Raw genomic sequence first — 21,137 nt, 5'->3', positions numbered from 1 at the left:
ACAAAAAAACATAAGAAAAAGAAAACATCCCATTAATTTACTCTAGCCACAGAAGCCAAGAGCAACCACAAATCCTTTTTTAGTTATGTTAAGTAAAATAAGAAATAACACCCAACATTGCTCTGAGCTTTTTCACAATGATACCAACTACCTGGGATCCAGTGGATTTTGCTAACATACTGGCTAATAAATTTAACAACAACGTTACCACTGAGACATCTATTCCAAACCCACCTTCACCTGATGGAAGCATGCCATCAATCAGCATAAGAGAGCGTGCATTGAAAATACTCACTAAAATGACCACTACCTCATCCATAGGGTCTGACAACATACCAGGTTACCTTGTTAATAGCACTAAGAATGCATAAGTGGACCCTCTCCTCACAAACTTTAAACTGAGACAAGCAACTGGCTCTGTCCTGCAGGAGTGTCACACAGCTGTTGTAAAGCCACTCCACAAGGCTGGCTTCACCAGAGACTCATGGAATTTCAATCCACCATCCTAACAAGCCTTACATACAAAGTCATAGAACATATCATAACACACCTAATTAAAAATGACATCAAAAACCTTATCAAGACACGACACCCAGCAGTCTGACTTTGTCAAGGGTAGATTCTATCGAATGAATCTTGTAAACTTCTTTGAGAGCATTACTCAGGCTGTTAACTATGGATGAGCTGTCCATATAGTGTGCCTGCTTTTTTTAAACACCTTTACTGAATTATCACTTGTGACACAGGCACATTTACATTTAAATTAAAGTAATCAAACTGCATTAACAAGTTAAAATTAACAAACATTATGCTTCACATATAGTGCTATATATCATATATCCTAAGTACCATTAAAAAAAGGGACAGGAATTGATGTAAACAAGAAACATCTTTATTAAACCATCACTTACTGCATAAGCAATCATAAACTGGTATAAATGAAAACAAACCACACCGACACAATCCTAGTTGCAAGCATTTTACATCACAAACCATACCGACACACTCTTAGTTGCAAACATTATACGTCACTTATAATCTACCTAATTATTTTTCAGTCAGACATTACATAGCTCATTTACGTCCTGCCTTCTTTTAACCTCATTCCTCCCCTGTATGTATTGTTCCCACATTTCCCATTTTTCTTATGTAGTTTGTGCCCACCTTTTTTCTAAAGATCTAAATTCCAGTTGTTTTATCTCTAATATAATTGGTTTAGGTTTTAATTCCCATTTTGTAGTAATTGCTGTTTTAACAGCCATCATAATTAAGAGACAGCAAGGCCTTACCATGTTTAGGCAATTCTGATTCTGTATCATAACTCATAAAAATCATCTCCCTTTTCACACCAATATGACACACTGCATCTCCGACACTGAATCCCACAGGGAATCCTTAGTCTGCCAACTTACCGCACTCCCAGGAAAATATGTTCCTAATTACCTCTCTCTTCCCTGTTACACCTCCAACATTTGCTATCTACGAGAGGAAAAATTCTCTGGAGTTTACTTGTGGTATAAAAATATCTATGTAAACATTTCCAAGCAAAATCTGAAATCTTCTAAACTTTGTTGCATATTTGGGAGACATACATATATCCTCCAACTGTATCTTTGAGAATTGCTTATCCAATATCTCTTCCCAATCCTTTCTAACCTCCTCTGATTGATTCTTATAGTTATCATGCAATATTTTATATGCTCTATTAATTATTCCTTTTTTTAACGGCAGCTTCTGTTTAGATTCTACTAAAAATTCTACCAGTGCTGGTCTTTCATTTAGAACCCCCATATTTCTTTCTCTTTGCCTATACACTGATATTTTGACCTAACCAAGGCATTCAATACATACCACATGCAGATACAATAACCAAATTGAATTGATTCAAAATTGACCATATGTGGTTAGGTATATAGCTAACTAACACAGAGATAGGATTTATGCTGTGAGAATGGTGTAGCAGCTTGCGAAAACTTGAAGGTAACCAGTGAAGTCTCACGGGGATCAGGTCTGGGACCTCTGTTGTTCAGTATCTAGTTTTCCAGTCTCCATTTACCATATGAGGATCTCTGGTTAACAAAGTGTGCATATGATTGTAAGCTAGGAGTCATTGTTGATCCCCCCTCTTAGATACATGCCCTCCGAGCAGGTACTTGTACTTGTCAATAGCTGGTGTACCAAAATGGGGCTCAACTCCAAAAAGTGCAACATTACAACATTTGTTAAGCATCCCTAGTTCCTGCATACAGCATAGATAACACATCACTTCAAAATGAAACCCTGCCTCTTGCATACTGTACTGATTAGATCCATCATAGAGTACAATACCCCCTTTGGAATGTACCTTACTAAGCATATCAAGCAATTGAAGAGACCCCAGAGGTTAGCAACTAAAAATATCATGGGCATAATAGACTTCAACTACCAGAAAAGACTGGTGGCTTTGTCCCTGAACTCAGTTTCATACAGACTCTTTGTCCCTTGTATATAGGGCTATAAGGGATCTAGTAGTCCAAGAACTTTTATGCCTCATAAATCAAACAGTCTAGCTAACACTATAGCCAGAGATGTAACTCTAGTCCAACAAATAAAAAGGACTAGGAAGAGGGTTTGATTCAAAGTGATTACCCTTCTCTGGAACAAACTCCAAATTCAGCAGTGTGACACACTGTCAGCCTTAAAAAAAACAGCTGGACAATTGGACAACTGGATGACTGGCCTGACCCTCCATGAAAAGAGAGGCAAAACCTAAGGATGGGTATTAGCAAGGTGGAAATGGCCTTGTAGCGCCATTACCTTGCAGGTCCTATGATGCTGTGAAACATCAAAGACTGAAATAAAAATGGTTTCATGGACTTTTCATTCCATGGTACAAAACCCCTAAACATTTGGAGAAAAAAGTGATAACTACCGCTCAGAAGAGATTTGAGACTGAAGTTCAACCACTTGTGGTCAAGAAACAGATAGCAGCCTAATGAAAACAAGCTAATAAACAAATAAATAAATGAAGAGTATAATAGGATCAGCGCAGAAGGAAATCAAACTGGAAAACCTACAATTGGTTAATCAAGATTTGACACAAGACCTGTTTAAGGAATGTTAAACTTAAACCCAGAGGAGACAAGTCTGATAATAGCAGCTCAGAACAATTAACTACCTACAAATTGGTGCCCAATACATACAGGAAAAAGTGGGTTATACAGACAGGTTCTGTAACACAGAACAAAGCCAACTGCAGATCTTGTGGCTAGCTGTGATACACGTATGGCCAATGGTTTATACAGAAACACACAATAACGTGGCAAGGAAGATATACTGAAAACTGTAAATGAAGATGAAATGATTCTGCGAGATCATCCAATATGAAATGTTAAGAAAGCTCCAGCAATGGAGTCAGACATTATAGCTGATGGAAAAAAAGACAAATATAACATTAATGAAAAAGTCACACAATGACTAAGGTGTCTTGCATATGATACATGTAAAATATCAGGACAAAAGCTAAGGAGATATGCAACAAGAATACCTAGACAGTACAGCAGATAGCATTTTTGCCTCACAGCAAGAAGTTTTCTGGTTCAATTTTCGACTGGGGTGCCTTCTGTGTGGAGTCTGCATGTCCTCACTGTGTTCATGTGGGTTTCATCCAGGTGCTCTGGTTTCCTCCCATATTCCAAAGACATGCAGTAAGTGGATTGGACACTCTAAACTGGCCACAAGTGTGAGTGGGCATGCAAGTGTGTGGTGTGCATGAACTACCATGAAAGAGCTAGCCGCCTGGAGGTGTAAACCTTGGCTCTAGATGGTTGTTGCTGCTGAAGTGCCACCAGCCTTATGTGCAAAAATGGGGAAAAAAGGGGGTTATGGATAGATGGATGGAATACCTAGACACTTTCAGTACTCCTGGGAGAAAATGAGATAAAAAAAATAATTTCCAATTACATTTGAATATGTTACTAACAACTATAGCCGGAAGTGAACTACAGGACAATTCATGGGTGCTGAGGGGCTCGCTGTTAGCAAACATCAAACACTGAAGCTGATTTCATTAACTTTGAATACATCTTCACTTAGGAAGGAAGTGCATTGTTACCCCAGAATTAAAACACTACAGATACCTTCACAAAAGTTCTTTCATGGTTCACACTGACCAACCACTTTCTAGCCTATTTGTTTCAAAATAGCTTTACCCTGAGCCCCAGGAGCAAAACTGACCAACAACTGCTCACACTTCCGAAAGGGTTTAGTCCTGCTTAAGTAAAATCTCAGCTGTCTATGCACATCAAGAGAGTGCAGAATCCTTTCCCCTTTATTCTGGGGATTATTGAAAAAGGTAGGCAGGTGAATAGATTGGATAAGAGTCAGGCTGGAAACCACCTTAGGCATAAAGGAGGGATTAGTTCTCAGAGAAACCTGATCTTCATGAAAAATAATGAAAGGTTCTACTGCCATTAAGGCTTGCAGCTCCAAAACCCTTCTGGCAGAAGTAATAGCCAAAAGAAAGGCAGTCTTCCAGGAGAGAAATTTTAAAATTGCAGAGGCAGCTGGTTCAATCGGAGGTAGAGTAAGCTTCTCCAGGACAAAATTAAAATCCCAAGCAGGAGTAGGAGCTCTTCTGGGAGGTCTAAGATTGCTGGCTCCCCAAAAGAACTGCTTCATCAAGGGTGTGAAAAAATGGGTTGCTCAAAAGAACAATGAGCAGAAATTGCTGAAGCATGACTTTTGATTGAAGAAAAGGAAAGTCCACCATTAAGCAAACCTGCTAGGTAATCATGAATGAGGGAAAGCGAAGGATGAGAAGAGTCTTCTCCTTTAGCCTGCATCCAAGAGCAAAATCTTTTCCATTTATCTGCATAGGATTTCCTGGTTCTAGGCCTCCTGGCTTCATAAAGAACTTCAACCACCTGTTGGGAAAAATTTAAAGTATTAGCCAGGCAGTTAAATGCAGAGTTCGAAGTTGAGAATGAAGGAACTTTTCCCCTTCCCTGAACCAACAGATCTGGTACCAGGGGAAGATGCCAAGGCTGAGCCTGGGAAATGCTGCGAAGGAGGGCATACCAATGCTGCCTGGGCCAATCTGGTGCTATAAGAATAGTCTTTGGTTTCTCATCCATTATCTTTAACAGCACTCTGGGAAGAAGAGGCAGAGGAGGGAAGGCATAAATAGAGAGTTGTGTCAATGTGAAGGACAACACGTCCACTCTCCAGGCTTTGACGTGAAACTCCCTGGTGCAGAAGGTTTGAAGGAGATGATTGGTGTGAAAGGAGAAAATATCCACTTGTGGAGTGCCCCAATGCTGAGTGATGCGATGAAAAATGTTCTTGTTCAGTTGCCACTTGTGAGGATCCAGAACCTGTCTGCTCAATTGATCCGCCAAGGAAGATATTGGGCTATTAGATGTAATGCCCATGGAAGCAGCCTCATGCTTTGTCTGCACAAGGGGTAAGAGTGAGACCCCCCCCCGCTTGTTGATGTACCACATGACTATGGCATTGTCTGTCCTGATCAGAAGAGTCCTAGGGTAGAGTAAATCTTTGAAAGCCAGCAAGGCCTGCTGCACTGCCATCAATTCTTTTAAGTTTATGTTCAGATGAATCTGCTGAGTGCTCTAAGTCCCCTGAATGCCCCTGCCTTCCAGATGTGCTCCCCATGCATAATCTGAGGTGTCTGTGGTGAGAGACTGGCTGGCAGGTGGTGGTCGGAAAGGCAGACCCTTGTTCTGAGAACAGGCTGTCGCCCACCAGAGAAACTTTATTTGCAGACAGGGAATTAGGGGAAGAATCAAGTCTAATTCCTGTGTGTGTTGACACCAAAGGATCTTGAGGTACCACTGAAGTTTTCTCATATGCAGCCTTGCATATGGGATCATCAGAATACATGAAGCCATGAACGCCAGTGCTTGCAGGAATTGCCTTGCAGAGAGCTGGGTCATGCTTGCCACGTTCTTGACATAAGCCAAAAGATGTACTTGCTTCTCTTGACGGAGGAAAACCATCTGGGTGGCTGTATTCAGACTCACTCCCAGGAAAACAATCATCCTTGTAGGAGCTAACGTTGACTTCTTTTCATTGCAAGTGTTACCCAAAGAGGTGATAATGTTCTTCATGAAGTCCAAATCCTTTTTTAGTTGTTCTGGGGAGTTTGCTTGAATGAGAAAGTCATCCAGGTAAGGATAAATTTGAAAGTTCCTCTGCCTGCAAAAAGCAATGGCTGGTGCCAGGCACTTTGTGAAAACTCTGGGAGCAGTAGATAAGACAAAGGGCAGTGCAGAGAATTGGAAGTGTTGCTCCCCAGCCCTGAAACGAAGGAACTGCCTGCAACTTTCCCTTACTGGGATGTGCAGATAAGCCTCCTTGAGATCCAAAGTCACCAGCCATGAATCCTTGCCCAGCATTGGCAGTAACTGTTGAAGAGTGAGCCTCTTGAATTTGGAAATCACCAGAAAAGTGTTTAGAATAGACAGATCCAGAATAGGGTGCCAGGTGCCCCCTTTTTTGGGTACCAGAAAAAGTCTTGAATAAAAACCTAAGCCTGCCTGACTTGCAGGAACTGGTTCTATAGCCCCCATAATCAGTAGAGAAGAAATTTGATTTTCTACCTCTGTCTTGAGAGTTCTGGGTATGTCTGGGCATCCTTGAAAAACAGGGAAGGTGTGAAAATAAAACTTGTAACCCTGGTTTACTATACTGAGCACCCATTTGTCATCTGTGATGGTAGACCATACCTCTGCGAACCTGGCTAACCTTCCCCCAAAGGAAAACTTGGGCCCACAGAGGTAGGCACAAGAAGGCTGGAGTCACTGAGAATGCTTACTTTGGAAAGCCGGCTTAGAACTCCCTGATTTAGCAGAAGAAGAATGCCGTTGTTTAGCTCTTTGAGGGACAGAAGCCTGCCCTCTGGAAGATCTGAAACCCCTAGGTCTAGAGCGACCCTGCTTGCCAGGATAAGGGAAAGACAAATTCTTGGAAGGATAATGCCTACTAAACTGAGGAGGCTGAACCTGAAGGAAATCCTTTACAGCTTGCATAGATTTCACCTTATCCTCCAACTTCTTCAGAACCTCCTCAGCCTTGTTTCCAAAAAGGTTGTCTTTGTGCAAGGTAACATCCAGCAATTTTGATTTAACAGGTTCTGAAAGAGGCTGCTCCCTTAGCCAAGCGTGCCTTCTAATAACTGAACCAGTGGCTGATGCTTTGCAGGGAGCCTCCAAGGTGTCAAAACCACAATGAAGTGAGTGCTTGTTAACTAAAGTGGCAGAATTTAGTAAATCTTGTAAGTCCTTGTTCTCTGACATGGAAGGAACATCCCCAAGTTTAGCCTTAATAGCCTCCAGAGTATGCTGCTGATACTTAAGCATGCGGAAAAGACAATTCACAGATCGAATGGCCAGAGTTGCAGAAATACAGACTTTTTTACCCCACCTGTCCAAGGCCCTAGACTCCTTAACAGAAGGTACAGGGTTTTTAACAATAGTAGCCTTAACACCTTTGGGGCCTTGAGAAATAATCTTAGGATCAGCAGTAGGGTTTTTAAAAAGAAATTGATGAGAATCAGGAACCCTGTAATACCTATCAGGTTTTCTGGGGGCAGGAGGGACAGAATTAGGAGTTAAAGAATTTTCCATGAAAACATCATCTACAACTTCTAAAACTGGAGATATAGCCAGAGGCCAAATCCAAAAATTCCCTGATTCTTTCCTTTGACTGAGGAAAATCCTGACGTTCTCATTTAAAGTGCTCCCTAAGAGTATTCAAGGTATCCCAAAAGAAAAATCTTCTGGAGGGGAGGCAGAAGGGATACAGTCCTCAGCATCAGAATCCTCAAAGCCAGAAAAAAGTTGAGAAGTTCCTTCTTCGCCAGCAGAAATAATGGAAACCTCAGAATCTGAGACGGACAAAACATCAGGAGACAATTCCCTGGCCCTCTTGGAAGGGGGGGGTGAGAGCCCCTAATCAGGGAAAGAAAATCACCAGCCATCTTTACCAACTGGGACTGAGGCATAAGAGGGGAGGCTGATGCCTGCTTGTGAGTAGTTTTGCAGCTGGAAGGTTTGCTAGAAATCCGGAGGGACGCAGGGGGCCTAGCAATTGCAGAAGTCTGACTTAAGGTAGTTGGCCTGGGTCTGGTCTCATGTCGAAGAGAAGAGGCTCCAGAAGCCAGTGCCTTCAAAGCGGCTCCGGACCTATCTGAGGCAGCGACAGGCGGAGGGTCAGAAGACGAAAAAACAGCCTGCAGCATGGAGGACTCCGTAAAGGTCTCGGCAGAGGCCTGCAGCTGAAAATCTGTGGACTACAGGGGCTGCGAAAGTGCCTCACTGACTACCGCTGGGCCGACAACCAATTTCACCGGTGCATCTTCAGCAGATTTAACCCTAAGTCTGTCGCGGTCTTTGCGTTTCCTAGGTATATCCGAAGTCGGGAGACCAGAAGATGCCATACCAACGAACCTAGGTCAGACTCCGAAATGCTTATACAAAATCTTAGCTCTATGGTGAATGGTACGCGGGTTAAAGGAAGCACAGAGATCACAATTAGGAACATTGTGCTCAAGGCCCAAACAAGTTATACAATATGAATGAAAATCACGGTGCACAATCTGTTTTCCACAGGCAAGACAGTTATTGACTTTATCTGACATTCGTTAAAGCGGGTCCCCAATGGGGTACTTATCTGAGGGCATCTTCAACTTGGTAGTCAGAATGCAAAAAGAAGGTAAACGGCTGACCGGCACTAGTGCGAATTGCATCTGCTTCTGGCTCCGCGGCAAGAAAGAAGGAGGAAATGGCATCAGCTGCATCCCTTTATACCTGACGTTCTGACATCAGTTTTACAACTTTTGGCAGTGGACGTCATATACCGAGGACTCTGGTATTCGGGCCGACTGAAGCCTACCGGGAGTCGGATATCCCATATGTTAGGACTGCAACAGTGAAACACGAAGAACATTAAGCTTTTTCATAGTACCAAAATATATTGTTTTGCTTCTAGAGGAGTTGAGCAATAATTGTTTATCACAGACTCACTGAATAATGACACAAAAGTTAGCCTAAAGTTCAAGAGAGGAGAGACAATAGTTGGACCATGTTATCAGTATAAAGCAGTAGAGGAAGATAACTTGTCAGAGGTTTGTGATGCATGGCTAGGCTCAAAAAGGCCCTTCTGGTCATTAGTCTTGTAAACACCTATGAACCTAAGAACCAAAGTAAAAATGAGGTCTGTTAATGTAATTAGAAAAGAGAAGGTGTGACAGAATGAATTCTTGGGAGACTCCTTTCTGCAGAGGGACTGATGAACAGGTTAATGATTTGTAGGATGGTCTAGGAGAAATGAGTGACTGATAAGATCAAAGGCTCTGGTGATATCAATAAAAAACTCTTCAGTGCTTAGGTCATTGTCCATGCCAAGAAGCATGTTGTCAGTGAGTGTTCAGATGGATGTGGAGGGGAGTACGACCAGACCATAAGCCATTCTCCTTTTGAGAGAATGTAGTATTGGTTGATGTACAGAGTGAGCTGCAAGTAAAGTATTTCTTACGGAATCTTTCCTTGGGTAGGGAGAACAGAAATGGGCCAGTTGTCAAAGGGATCAGAGGGATAGGGTTTCTTAAGAAGAGGTTTTATAATGGCAATTTTCCAGATATCAGGCATAATATTAAATGTAATATACAGTTTGTAGATGTGTTTCACTGGGGTTAAGATGATGTCTCTGCAGTGATAAATAAATCATGGGAAAGGCTGTCTGTACCAGGGGCAATCAAGTTTAAATTGTTCGCAATGGATGGATGTCCTTGAATGTGACAGTAGAATGAAGGGATATATAGAGGGGATGTGGGGGTGGCAAAAGCAGTTTGGAATTGGCTGGAATAGGGGATGTGAAAGTTGCTGAAATGAGAAATTAATTCAGAGACAGAAGACTGACATAATGTGGAATTCATGGAGGGAAAGTTATTCCATGCTGTAGAATGGCTGATCTCTTTTTAGAAGTTTTTGGGTGATTTTACTAATGAGATTTGGTATGATTTCGTAAGGTGACTTTTATGGCAGCATATTGCTTGTTTGGAAAGGTTGTCTAGCTGGGTGTAGCTTTGACTGTTTATGGTAGTTGGAAGGGCTTTCCAAGAATGTTATGCATAGTCTCTGAGTTGTAGAAGGGCTCTAAGCTCACAGGTTAACCAGTTGTTAGCCTTAGGCTTGTAGACCTTTTGGATTACTGGAAAGCATGAGTTTTGTAGGTCAGTCTGTATAAAGGTGAGTAGTTCTGCAGCAGTGTTAGAGTCAGTTGAATTCAGAACTGGTGAACAGTCCATTAAGAAGAGGGTGGATTTAGCAAGCAATAATACCTAACAAGGTGTGTGTTATGAAAGCCACTTTATGCCAAACAAGTACCTGATATAGTCCCCTGGTCAAAAGAACTATAATATCACGTGAAGATCACATATTTTACATATGCAGCATATTCTCTTTTAGTCTAATATAACTAAGCAGTCTTGTTTGTTATGTCAATCCTCCCCTTCAGGGAGACAGAGACAGTATCACCAGGTTGTTGTTGTATCTTTCGGCTTTTCCCAGTTAGGGGTCGCCACAGCGGAACTCCGGTCCGCTAATGATTGGCAGTAGATTTTTACGTACCGAGTTGCCAGCCCTGACGCACAACCTTCAACAAAGGTATGCCCATTCACGCATGTCTCCACACAGAAGACACCTTAGCTGAGAATCGAACAGGACAACGTCTTACTGTGAGGTGACAATGCTACCGCAGCACCACCAACGCAGTTTTAGAGACAGCATCGCCAGGTCATGGATGAAAAGGGTTCAAGGTGTACAACACCTACTGGCACTTTCACTTAAACAAGTGATGATTAGCAGACTCAATCTCAGTCTTTATGTGGGCATCCCAAATAAAACCCTGGGACAAGCAGCAGAGTTAGGCTGGCATTTTACTAGCAAAAATTAGACAAGCTTCTTTAAATAAGGAACTGGTTCAGTAACTGTAAACAATATGGAGAAAGAAGGTATGCACTTGAAAGTGGTTCATGCCCTTGTTATATAAATGATGTAAAAGTGATGACAGGAGGTTTCTTTATTTTCTTAAGTTTGTCACATTAATGTCATGAGTTCTTCCTGCTACTATCAGGGTATGCATAAGATTTCCTGTACTCATGTGTATTTACAATGAAAATAAAAAGAATACAGAATCACAAAACAAATGCTTGCCTCTTAATTAAAAAAAGACAGATTTTTGATCTTTCCAGCATAACTGTAAACTTCTGTAGGAGTGTTATACTGAAAGTTTCAACAGCTAAAAGGTTGTGAAATAATTTGCAGCCACATTCCTCTACAAAGTTTAGTAGAATCTTACAAGTACCTCTGCTACAAACAGCCCATATATTGTACTCCAACGTGTTGACTAGAATGCCTGTAAATGCAACTATCACATTTTAGCATGACAGTCATTTCTTAGAGATTAATGACTTAAAAGAAAAGAGTATAACAAAAATGCTAAACCAGTTTCGTTGAATTTCTAGTTTCTGTCTTATCTAAATACTGCTGATCTGTACATTGCATTCTGACTGCCATCAAATCTAATCCATATTAAAATGACAAGTAAGTTACACAAAAGAGAAAACTTCTTGTTGCAAAAACAATAGATGTAAGAGAATGATAAACTAACCTGACCATTATCTCCCAGTGCTGAGTTCCTTATAACGGAGTACGCCCCAAAGAAAAACACAAGCCCTTCATATAGTCCCAGTGAAGTCCAGTATAGAAATGGTTTCCATTGCAATAGTGCATTATTGGAGATGTTCCTATCATATCAAAGCAGACTCAGTTAAAAATCTTTTCAACAGCAGTATTTCTTGCATAACAATAAATTACACTAGTCCTAAGTGTTTACTGATTTTTAAATTACTTGCTATCTGAAAATATGCCATAATACATCTTCTTCAATATAATTCTCATTTTCTTAAGTGCATATAGACATACTTCAATAAAGTGCCACAAAAACAAAAAAAATATTCTAACTGTGGGAACAATGCCAATTACACTAAAATGAAACAAACCTAATCCTTTAAAATAAGAAAGGCAGTGGTAGTTTATTTTCTGTGAGACAAGTAAGAAAACAGTAAGAATTCTGAAATTTGTGAAATTATTTACATATTTTCTTAACTACATAAAGCTATATGGCATCACCTGTTCCATTTAGCCAAAAGCACAGCCTACATAGCATCAGATAATTAGAGGGTCTCGCACAACAAGCCAGACATGTGACAAATGATATATGATGTCAGTATTACAAGAAATTACTTTCAGAGTACCACTGCATTAGTGATACAACAATGCAATGGTGGTCACTACAAGAAAGGAATGTAACTAGCACACACTGTGACTTACAGGGACAAAGCTCTGACTTTCCTCAGATAACCCAAATTCAACTAGCATAACAAGTGTTGGAGAAACTGGTACAGGGAGGTGGGGATGGAATGGCTAACTCTTGCATGTTTACTTCAGGTATGGTCCACAGGTAGGACTGTGATCCAGACTTGCACGAGTAACACACAGTAGTAGAACTGGGGGCAGCATATGTGGAAACATGCATGCTTCCTCTGATGCAAACTCATAGTACAAGTCAAAACTGCAACAGAGGGCAATAAATCCCAATCCCGGTGCTTATCTGAAAAGATTTCAAGCCTATATAAACTAAAGCACTATTCGAGATTCCCTTCTGGGTGAAAAAAGTAAAACTATATTTTTTGGTCTATGACTGATGAGCTGCTTTCTGTTTTACCTGCTCCATTTTGTTTTCTGTTTTAAAAAAATCTGCTTGGCCAAGTGTTTTGATTCTATGTGACAGACAGATACTTAAATTATCTAGGCTGCACATTTCACATGTTTTCCATTGGTTAAATTGTCACTTGAGTGATGCTTAAATACACAGTGAAATTCTGTGCCTTTGTGCTTCTCTGAAAAGATTTCAAGCCTGCATAAACTAAAGCACTGCTGATAATTCCCTTCTAGGTTTTCCCACCCACTCTCAGAACTGTTGATCTGCTTTTTAAACCTGGTGATTTTAAGCTGCCCGCCCCTACTGTAAATTGAGCTTAATAAGCTCATCCCTTTCTACACTGCTGTTGATATCTTGAATTATTTATTTTGCCTTTCCTTGTGCTTATATTGCAAAAATGCATTTTGCCTCTCATTGTCTGTTTTACTGATTTACTTGATCTGAATTCATTATTTAGCTAGCTGTTGGATGAAGTAATGTATTTTTATACCCTAGCAAGCACTTGTTTTTACAGTAGATCAGTGGATTTTCCATGTAGTGCACTGGCAAATAGCCTGGTCTGTTTAGGTTGGGAAACACTTGAGACTTCGGCATGTACTGGTTGAAGGGCTTATTAATCAGATTATCTTGTTTTTAGTGCCTTTATAAATTCACTACAATTGAGTGGTTCTTGGTTCATTTATACAAAGCAAAGTACTTTTATTGAATAATCCTACTTTTATAAGTTGTTTAAAGTATACTGCTGTACCCATAGCTTTAAGTTTGTTTGTGGTAGCATTTTGTATCTTTTAAGTTTGTTTATGGTAGCATTTGCTCTCGACACTCCCTTGCTGTGGTTTGCACTGCGAGGACTGGGTCTGTTCATCTAGATGTGGTAAGTGTTTGCCTGGTCTGCCTGAGCTAGGAAACACACAAAAGGGGTCTAAGTATTTTTGCACTTCTCTTATATACTGTGACTGTAATTCAGCAGTTTAAAAAAATTGTACTGTCTGCTGCTGCTTTGCACTGTTTTACATTGTATCTGTTAGTCGTAAGGCTGTTGTAGGTAGTCTGTCTGGTCTTGTTACACTTAGACTCCAAACTAGCTATTCTACGTTTAGAAGGTGTTTTTCTGCACCCTTTTGGCAGAAGTGTGCTGATCTAAACTGTCTGAGTTGGGGATTGCTGGTGAAATGCTTACTGTGTGCTTTTTGAATTGGTAGTTAGTGAAAACGTGTTTCTCTTTGCTTGTATTTAAACCTGGCATTTGTGCAGTGCTGCTGTTTGCTCAGTGGCAGTTTGTAGTGCCCTGTATAAACACAAAAGCCTAGAAGCTCAGTTTTTCCTTAAACAGCTGTCAGAGAAACCCTTCCAAGCTTCTCTGCTGCTGTAGGAGCAACTCAGTTGCACAATGAGCAGTGTTGCCTTATTGATCAACCTTAGCCTACACAAAGTATAGGTCCGTCTTGTAGTTTCGGCCCTACCAGCACAGTGCTGTCACATTAACCCATTCCCTTCCCTAATAAAACATACAGTTAAGAACCAGCTATCATGGATGGGCAGTATTCCATTATCTCTCTGGCCAGCCTGATAGACATGGGCATCCTGAGACAATGTAGCAATCATCTCATGTATACTGACAACCACTTACTTCTGAAACACACAAATGCTTTATGTGAAATATGTAGTTACACTATGAAAGTGGAGACAAGAGTCTCACATAAGGACAAATCGAATGCCAAACAGGTTGTCAACACACACACACACACACACACACACACACACACACACACACACACACACACACACACACACGCACACACGCACACACACATGCAAACACACAGACACACGCACACACACTAAATAAGTACATGACACACAAACCCACATATGTGGAGGTACTCACTAGTTGCTTACCAAATGATGAGAGGCCTCACAAATGGAAACCACTTACATACACAACAATGCAAAAAAACAACTATAACACATAATAAAACACACTCCAGGGTGGGTAAGGAGTGGGTTATGATTAGCTGCCTTTCAGGTGCCAGCATCCGTCAAGTCACTCAAGCATTCAAGTCACTCAATCACAGGTACTGGTATGACTCTCTTATAGTCCATGTGGGGGTGAATGACTTGAGACGGTTTTACTTTATAATCTAGAAATACTAAAATATTGAATTTTAGTATTTTGAGACTATAAAGTCGAAAGTGCAGTTACGCGCAATAGTCAGTTTTAAATGTACTAAACTCCATGGCACCTTCCAGGAAAATCAGGGTAAAATCAAAATGTGCTTCCTGGTTTACTAAGCAAACACACCATCATGCATCAGAGGGATTCTGCCTGGAAATCTTGTGCCAGAAATTAAACTCCTCACTTCAATGCTACAAGGAACTCAGAAACAGGTGTAAAAAGTTAGTTATCAGAGACAAAAAAACATGTTTTGCCTCCAATCAAAGTAGCCCACATAGCAACCCTAAAAAATCTTGGTCAACCATAAATAAAATCCTCCACCCTGGTAATCCTCCTACCCCCAACCCTTTCCCTCTCAATACTGCTTCTGAGACTGCTGCTCTTTTAAATAATTACTTTATTGAAACAATCCAAAAACTAACTCCAAATACCTCTACATTCTCCTCTCTACCTTTACATTCCAGTCCTCCTTCCTCCAATGCATTCTCCCTACAACCAGTTCCCATTGTCTTCATCAAATCCCAACTAAATAAACGTAAGCCCTGCTCTCCCTCTGTTGACAATCTACCTTCCTACTTCCTTAAAGTTGCTGCCAATGCTATCACTTACCCTGTCTCTATCCTTATTCATTGTTCTATTACTGAATCTGTTGTCCCAGATGTATGGAAATCCTTCTACACAATCCCTCTTCACAAAGGAGGAAACTCCACTGACCCATCCAGCTATTGTCCCACTGCTATACTATTCCCCCTTTCCAAAATTCTAGAAAAGTGTGTCCACACTCAGCTACTTAAACACCTGCTAGATAATAACCTTCTTACTCCCACCCAACACGGCTTCAGACCCCACCACGGTACATCAACAGCTCTATTCTCATTCATCCAAACAGTAGCAGAAGCCTGTGACAACAACCTACTAGTTTCCTGTTTATTCCTCGACCTCTCCAAAGCATCTGATACTGTCTCTTGCTCTAAACTGATAACTAAACTCTATGACATTCATCTCTCCACTCCCCTCTTTAAGCTGGTTTTCTAGCAACTTATCTAATAGAAAACAATCTATACGCTGGAAAACTGTCACCTCCCTGTTTCTTCCTGTTAACACTGGTGTCCCCCAAAGCTCTATATTGGGTCCTCTCTTGTTCAATATTTTTACTAACAGTTTATCCTCTGCTACCAACCTCTCCACACTCTTAAAATATACCGATGACTCGACTCTTATTACCACTGTCCACAGCATCCCAGAACTCCTTGCTGTTACCCAAGACACTTTTACATCCATCAAAACCCGGCTCACTGATAATCAACTAATTCTAAATCCAAAAAAAAAAAAAAAAAACTAAATTTCAACTTTTCCTTCCTAAAACGCTGGCACCACACAAATCCACTTTCTCTATTACCTCCCTCAACAATACCACTATCAGACCAGAATCCTATACTTAATTACTTGGTGTTATAATTGATGATGAATTAAAATTAGACATACATATCCATCATTGCATTAAAAAAAACAAAAAAAAAACACAAACGTGGTCTCCTGTACCATAATCACAAACTGCTTTCACCCTCCATTAAACCCCCCTGGCCCTGTCTCTCCTATTACCTTGTCTTTTGTATGCAGCTCCAGTTTTTACTAACCTTCAGTCTTCACTTCTCTCTAAACTACAGCAAACGTACAATAAAATAGCGGGATTCACCTCTAATCTCCTCCACAAAACCCACCACTGCCTCGCTCTTAAATCATTACAATGGCCTGAATTCCCTAAACAATTCTTTCTTCTGAACTGCATATCACACACACAGTTCTTTATAATCCCACTTCCTGTCCCTCCATCTCTAATATTGTATCTCTATATAACCCCCGACATTAACTTCGTACATCTCACAAACATCTTCTTGACATTTACAAAGCATCAAAAAATATTGTTTAAGTCCCTATATAAATACTCTGTAGCTCAAACCTGAAACTCCCTTCCACTTAAAACAAGAAGTATCCCCCATAAGTTCCATTTCAAACTACAACTCAAACACTACCTTCTTAAGACTTGGTCCTACCCTTGCCAAGCTCCGACCTGATCTCTCATTTCTTCATAAATTCTACCTTTGATTGCTTTAAGTTTCTCTCTTTTTTTTCATCAGCCTTTCTTTCTTGCTCTTCTAACACTCCAGTTTACAGTATATCTACAATCAGGTTCTTGTAAATATTCCTACTCAGGGTTTATCCTGCTGCTATTGTACTGGATTTTTTGAAACTTATATATAAAGATTTTGTCTTTGCTGATTTCATTTTATGTAAATGTTTCTTGTCAATATTACTATTGTAATTTTTAGTCTTTGTATTAATTGCTGTTTTTTTTGGAATGTCTGTAATTGTAATTGGAGCTTTTCTCTTCGGGTCTCCACTGAAAATGGGCCTTTGGCTCAGTTGGACCAACCCAGTTAACAAATGACAATAAATAAATAAATAAATAAATAAAAAACATTTAAGCAGTTGTACAGAACTAACTATACCTGACGAGATTAAAACCAAGTCCTGCCGAAAAAACAAGCCACCCTGGTGGACCCCTAGTATAAACAGGCTATACAACAAGAGAAAGAAACTAATGTCCAAGAACAAGACAGAACTGGCTCATCAGAAGAAGAAATCTCTCTCTAGCTTAAACAAACAAATTGGAGATCTTGTCAAGTCCTCCAAAGTTAATTTGGAAGAAAAAATAAAATAGCCTCCCTAGCAAAGGATTATCAGAAGACATTCTTTTAAATATGCCAGAATCTAAAAGGGAATACCCAGCTATGTGCTGAACTGGTTGTGGATGTGGATGGCACCACCCATATTCAACCTGAGGTAATAGCCAATCTGTCAGCTAAGAGATCGTCACACTTCTGTTCCCTCCAGTCATCCACCAAAGTATACCTGCCACCATTCCTCAGCCTATTATTTCAAGAGAGCAGGTCATCTTGGTGCTCTCCAAGGTCACAAACACAGCATCAATAGGACCAGACAACATCCCAGGTTGCCTTTTAAATAACTTAAAACATGACCTAGAAGACCAGCTGTGGCCAGTGAACTTGGTATTTTCCAGCAAAACGGAGGACAGCAACAGTAATCACAAAGGAGAACCATCAACCGAGCCTGGGAATTATAGGCCCATAAACTTGATTAGCCTCATCTGTAAGGCCATGGAAAGAATCATTATGGACCTTATTAACAAAGACACAGGTAATCTACAAACTCTGAACCCATCTCAGTTTAGAATTGTTAAAGGTAGATCATGCCTGTTAAACATGGTTGACTTCTTTGAGGAAAGATACCAAGGCCCTGGATGACAGAAAGACAGTGCATACCACCTATATTGACTTAGCAAAGGCATTTGGAGACAAGGAATCAATGAACTGTAACAATAGTAATCACCCAACCCAGCCCACCCCCACGGAAAGGCTTGCAACATTAGAAGACTGCTGCTCGTTGCTTACTGAAACATCCAGCAGTCAAACTCCACTCTCCAATTTAAAATCTAAAAGGAGATCAGGTTAAATTTTTTTTCTAAATTATCCTGTTAACCTGGGACTAAATATCTGTAGTATAGTGCTCCGGGGTCCACAGCACTAGCAACATCCCACTAGGCTACCCCACTAATCTAACATTTTCAAGAAGTGTACTTCCAAGAGAAAATACAGTAAAATATTAAGAATATTTGTAGGAAACCTCAGTTATACTTACACATATTCACTTTACATTTCTCACTGTCCTGTCCAAACTTCTGCATATAGATTGACCAGGGCCACGGAAACAAGGTTTCACATACCTGTGCTGCATGCCATTTTTAATTCAAACGCTAGTGCTCAGGAACCCGCTGACAGCAGTGAGGAAAGCTTCCTATATTTTTACTGTTTTTTGAACTGTTTGAAACCTGTCTAGCTAATTATTTTTGTAACAATTGTGAGAAACTTTGTGCAATGTAATGTAATTTACCAACAACGTTGCTAGCAGATTATGTGCTCTGTAAAGCTCTTAAAGGGTAAAGGAAGTTGAGAAATAGTAATATTCTTGTGCTGTTGCCTGTTTGTGCAATCTGTATGTACAATAGCGCTAGAAAGGGTAGAGTTTTATTTACATTGTTTTACACGTGCACAGAAAAGCGTGGCTTAAGTATTTCGGGATTGGTCAGGAGAAGGCAGACATATTTAGTGTAGTACAAATGCTGAGGTCTAACCTTATTATTTACCTTGTTGATTGAGTTTAAGCTGTACACCCATTACCAATTGGCCTTTCACACGTATGTACTGATAAGCATGGCATAAGATTCAGTACTGGTCTGGAAGATGCAGACATAACTAGTGTAGTGCAAACACATGAATCTGACCCTATTAATTCTGTTTCAGCATTATGCAGCATATCCTTTAGTTATTGGCCTTTCACACGTAAAGCGTGGCTTAATATCAAGTATTGCTCTGAAGGAGGAAGATGTATGTAGTGTAGTGCAAATGCTGGGGTCTGAATCTATTATTTTTCTGATTCAGCATTCAGGCAGTACATCCTGTAGTAATTGGGAAACGCTTATTGTACTAAACAACACAATATTACAGCTACAAACTACTGTGTTTTAGACTAGCATTTACAGCTGCTAACTGACTAGCTAAACTGATTTGAAAATTATCGACTGGAATGTACATGTGGAAGCTAATGTGTTTGCTAAACTGCTTAAGTACTGTAACCTACATGTAATATTGTGTTGCAATTAATGCCTTCAGAGGCCTTCAGAGTAGGTAAAATGTTATACTTTGGACCTAATCAGCTCCCATATTTTCCTTTCTATGTCCTAGGAACTGTAGCAATAGTAAATCACCTAACCCAGCCCACCCCGGGGAAAGGCTTGCAACATTAGAAGACTACTGCTCGTCGCTTACTGAAACATCCAGCAGTCGAACTCTGTTCTCTAATTTAAAACCTAAAAGGAGACAAGGTTAACATTTTTTTCTAAATTATCCTGTTAACTTGGGAATAAATATCTCTCCGCAGCACTAGCAACATCCCACTAGGCTACCCCACTAATCCTATGTTTATTTTTAACCATTAATCACCTGACTACACCCTGTACCAATAAGCTACCTCAGATCTTCTTCTACTTTCGGCTTTTCCTGGTTAGGGGTCGCCACAGCGGATCACCTGTCTGCTCATGATTGGCAGTGGAGTTTTACAGTGTTGAGTTGCCAGCCCGGTGCCCAACCTTCCACAGGAGGCACACATACACTCACACCTAGGGCCAATTTAGAGTGTCCAATCCACCTATGGCATGTCTTTGGGATGTGGGAGGAAACCCACGCAAGGACATGCAGACTATGCACAGAAGGCACCCCAGCCGAGGATTGAACCGGAGAACCTCTTGCTGTGAGGCAGTACCACAGCCACCCTCCAATAAGCTGCCTCTGATCATTAACTTAAACCACACCCCCTATCTAGCTCCCTGTCTTAAACATATAGCAGTAGCTAGCCATGCCTTCGCATCTGTCTCAACCCATAAACCATAGAATCTCAAAGACCAAACTACTACTCCCATTAAAAACACTAATCACCTTAGGATTTCTCTTCCTAACTCTCACATACCTAACAAACATCACATGCATTCAAACCAATACTCCACTAGAAAACTCTCTATTCCATATTAATCATACTCCCATTAAGACTAACTTGCACACAAATTTTCCCATCAGTCCTACACTATTTGAAGCCAGCTCAATACTACACATACATAAATGCCACATAACTACATGTTACACTACTAAAACAACATTCAGATCCAACTTAGAAATATCACACAAAATTAAACACATACTACTCATCACAAAGTGCCTACTTATATCAGGAGATATGCACCCAAACCCAGGTCCACTTAAGACCCCACTCCCAATCAAACAGGACTCTGAACTGTTAATTCTCAACATTAGCACAAGGAGCATATCCAGTAAGCTTCCTGACCTACATGCATGTATATCTCACTGCTCCCCAAACATACTAACCATCATTGAGACCAATATCCAAAATAAAGAAATCCACCCACCACAATATAATATCTTAAGACAGGACAGAGTAGGCAAAAGGGGAGGCGGGGTTACAATTCTCTTTAAAAATTCTCTCAGTAATAAACCTCTACAAATCCCTCTACCCAAGTTTGATAATG

The 21,137-nt window shown here is 40.5% G+C and overlaps 1 protein-coding gene across 4 annotated transcripts in view; it reads right to left on the bottom strand.

The window, feature by feature from the left end:
* The window catches only part of ATP11C (ATPase phospholipid transporting 11C), a 1,720,948-nt gene that overhangs the window by 80,855 nt on the left and 1,618,956 nt on the right, over positions 1–21,137 (bottom strand). For all 4 annotated transcript variants that reach the window (XM_044057530.1, XM_044057531.1, XM_044057529.1 and 1 more), the window contains one exon: positions 11,671–11,806. In XM_044057530.1, the coding sequence (XP_043913465.1) occupies positions 11,671–11,806 (136 nt within the window). The remainder of the gene's footprint in view (positions 1–11,670; positions 11,807–21,137) is intronic.

This window comes from Protopterus annectens, chromosome 15.part0 (assembly GCF_019279795.1).
Source record: "Protopterus annectens isolate FY-2018-M chromosome 15.part0, PAN1.0, whole genome shotgun sequence".
Taxonomy (NCBI): Eukaryota; Metazoa; Chordata; order Ceratodontiformes; family Protopteridae; genus Protopterus; species Protopterus annectens.
The sequence above is the reverse complement of the archived record's forward strand: the minus strand, read 5'-3'. Positions and strand labels throughout refer to the sequence as shown.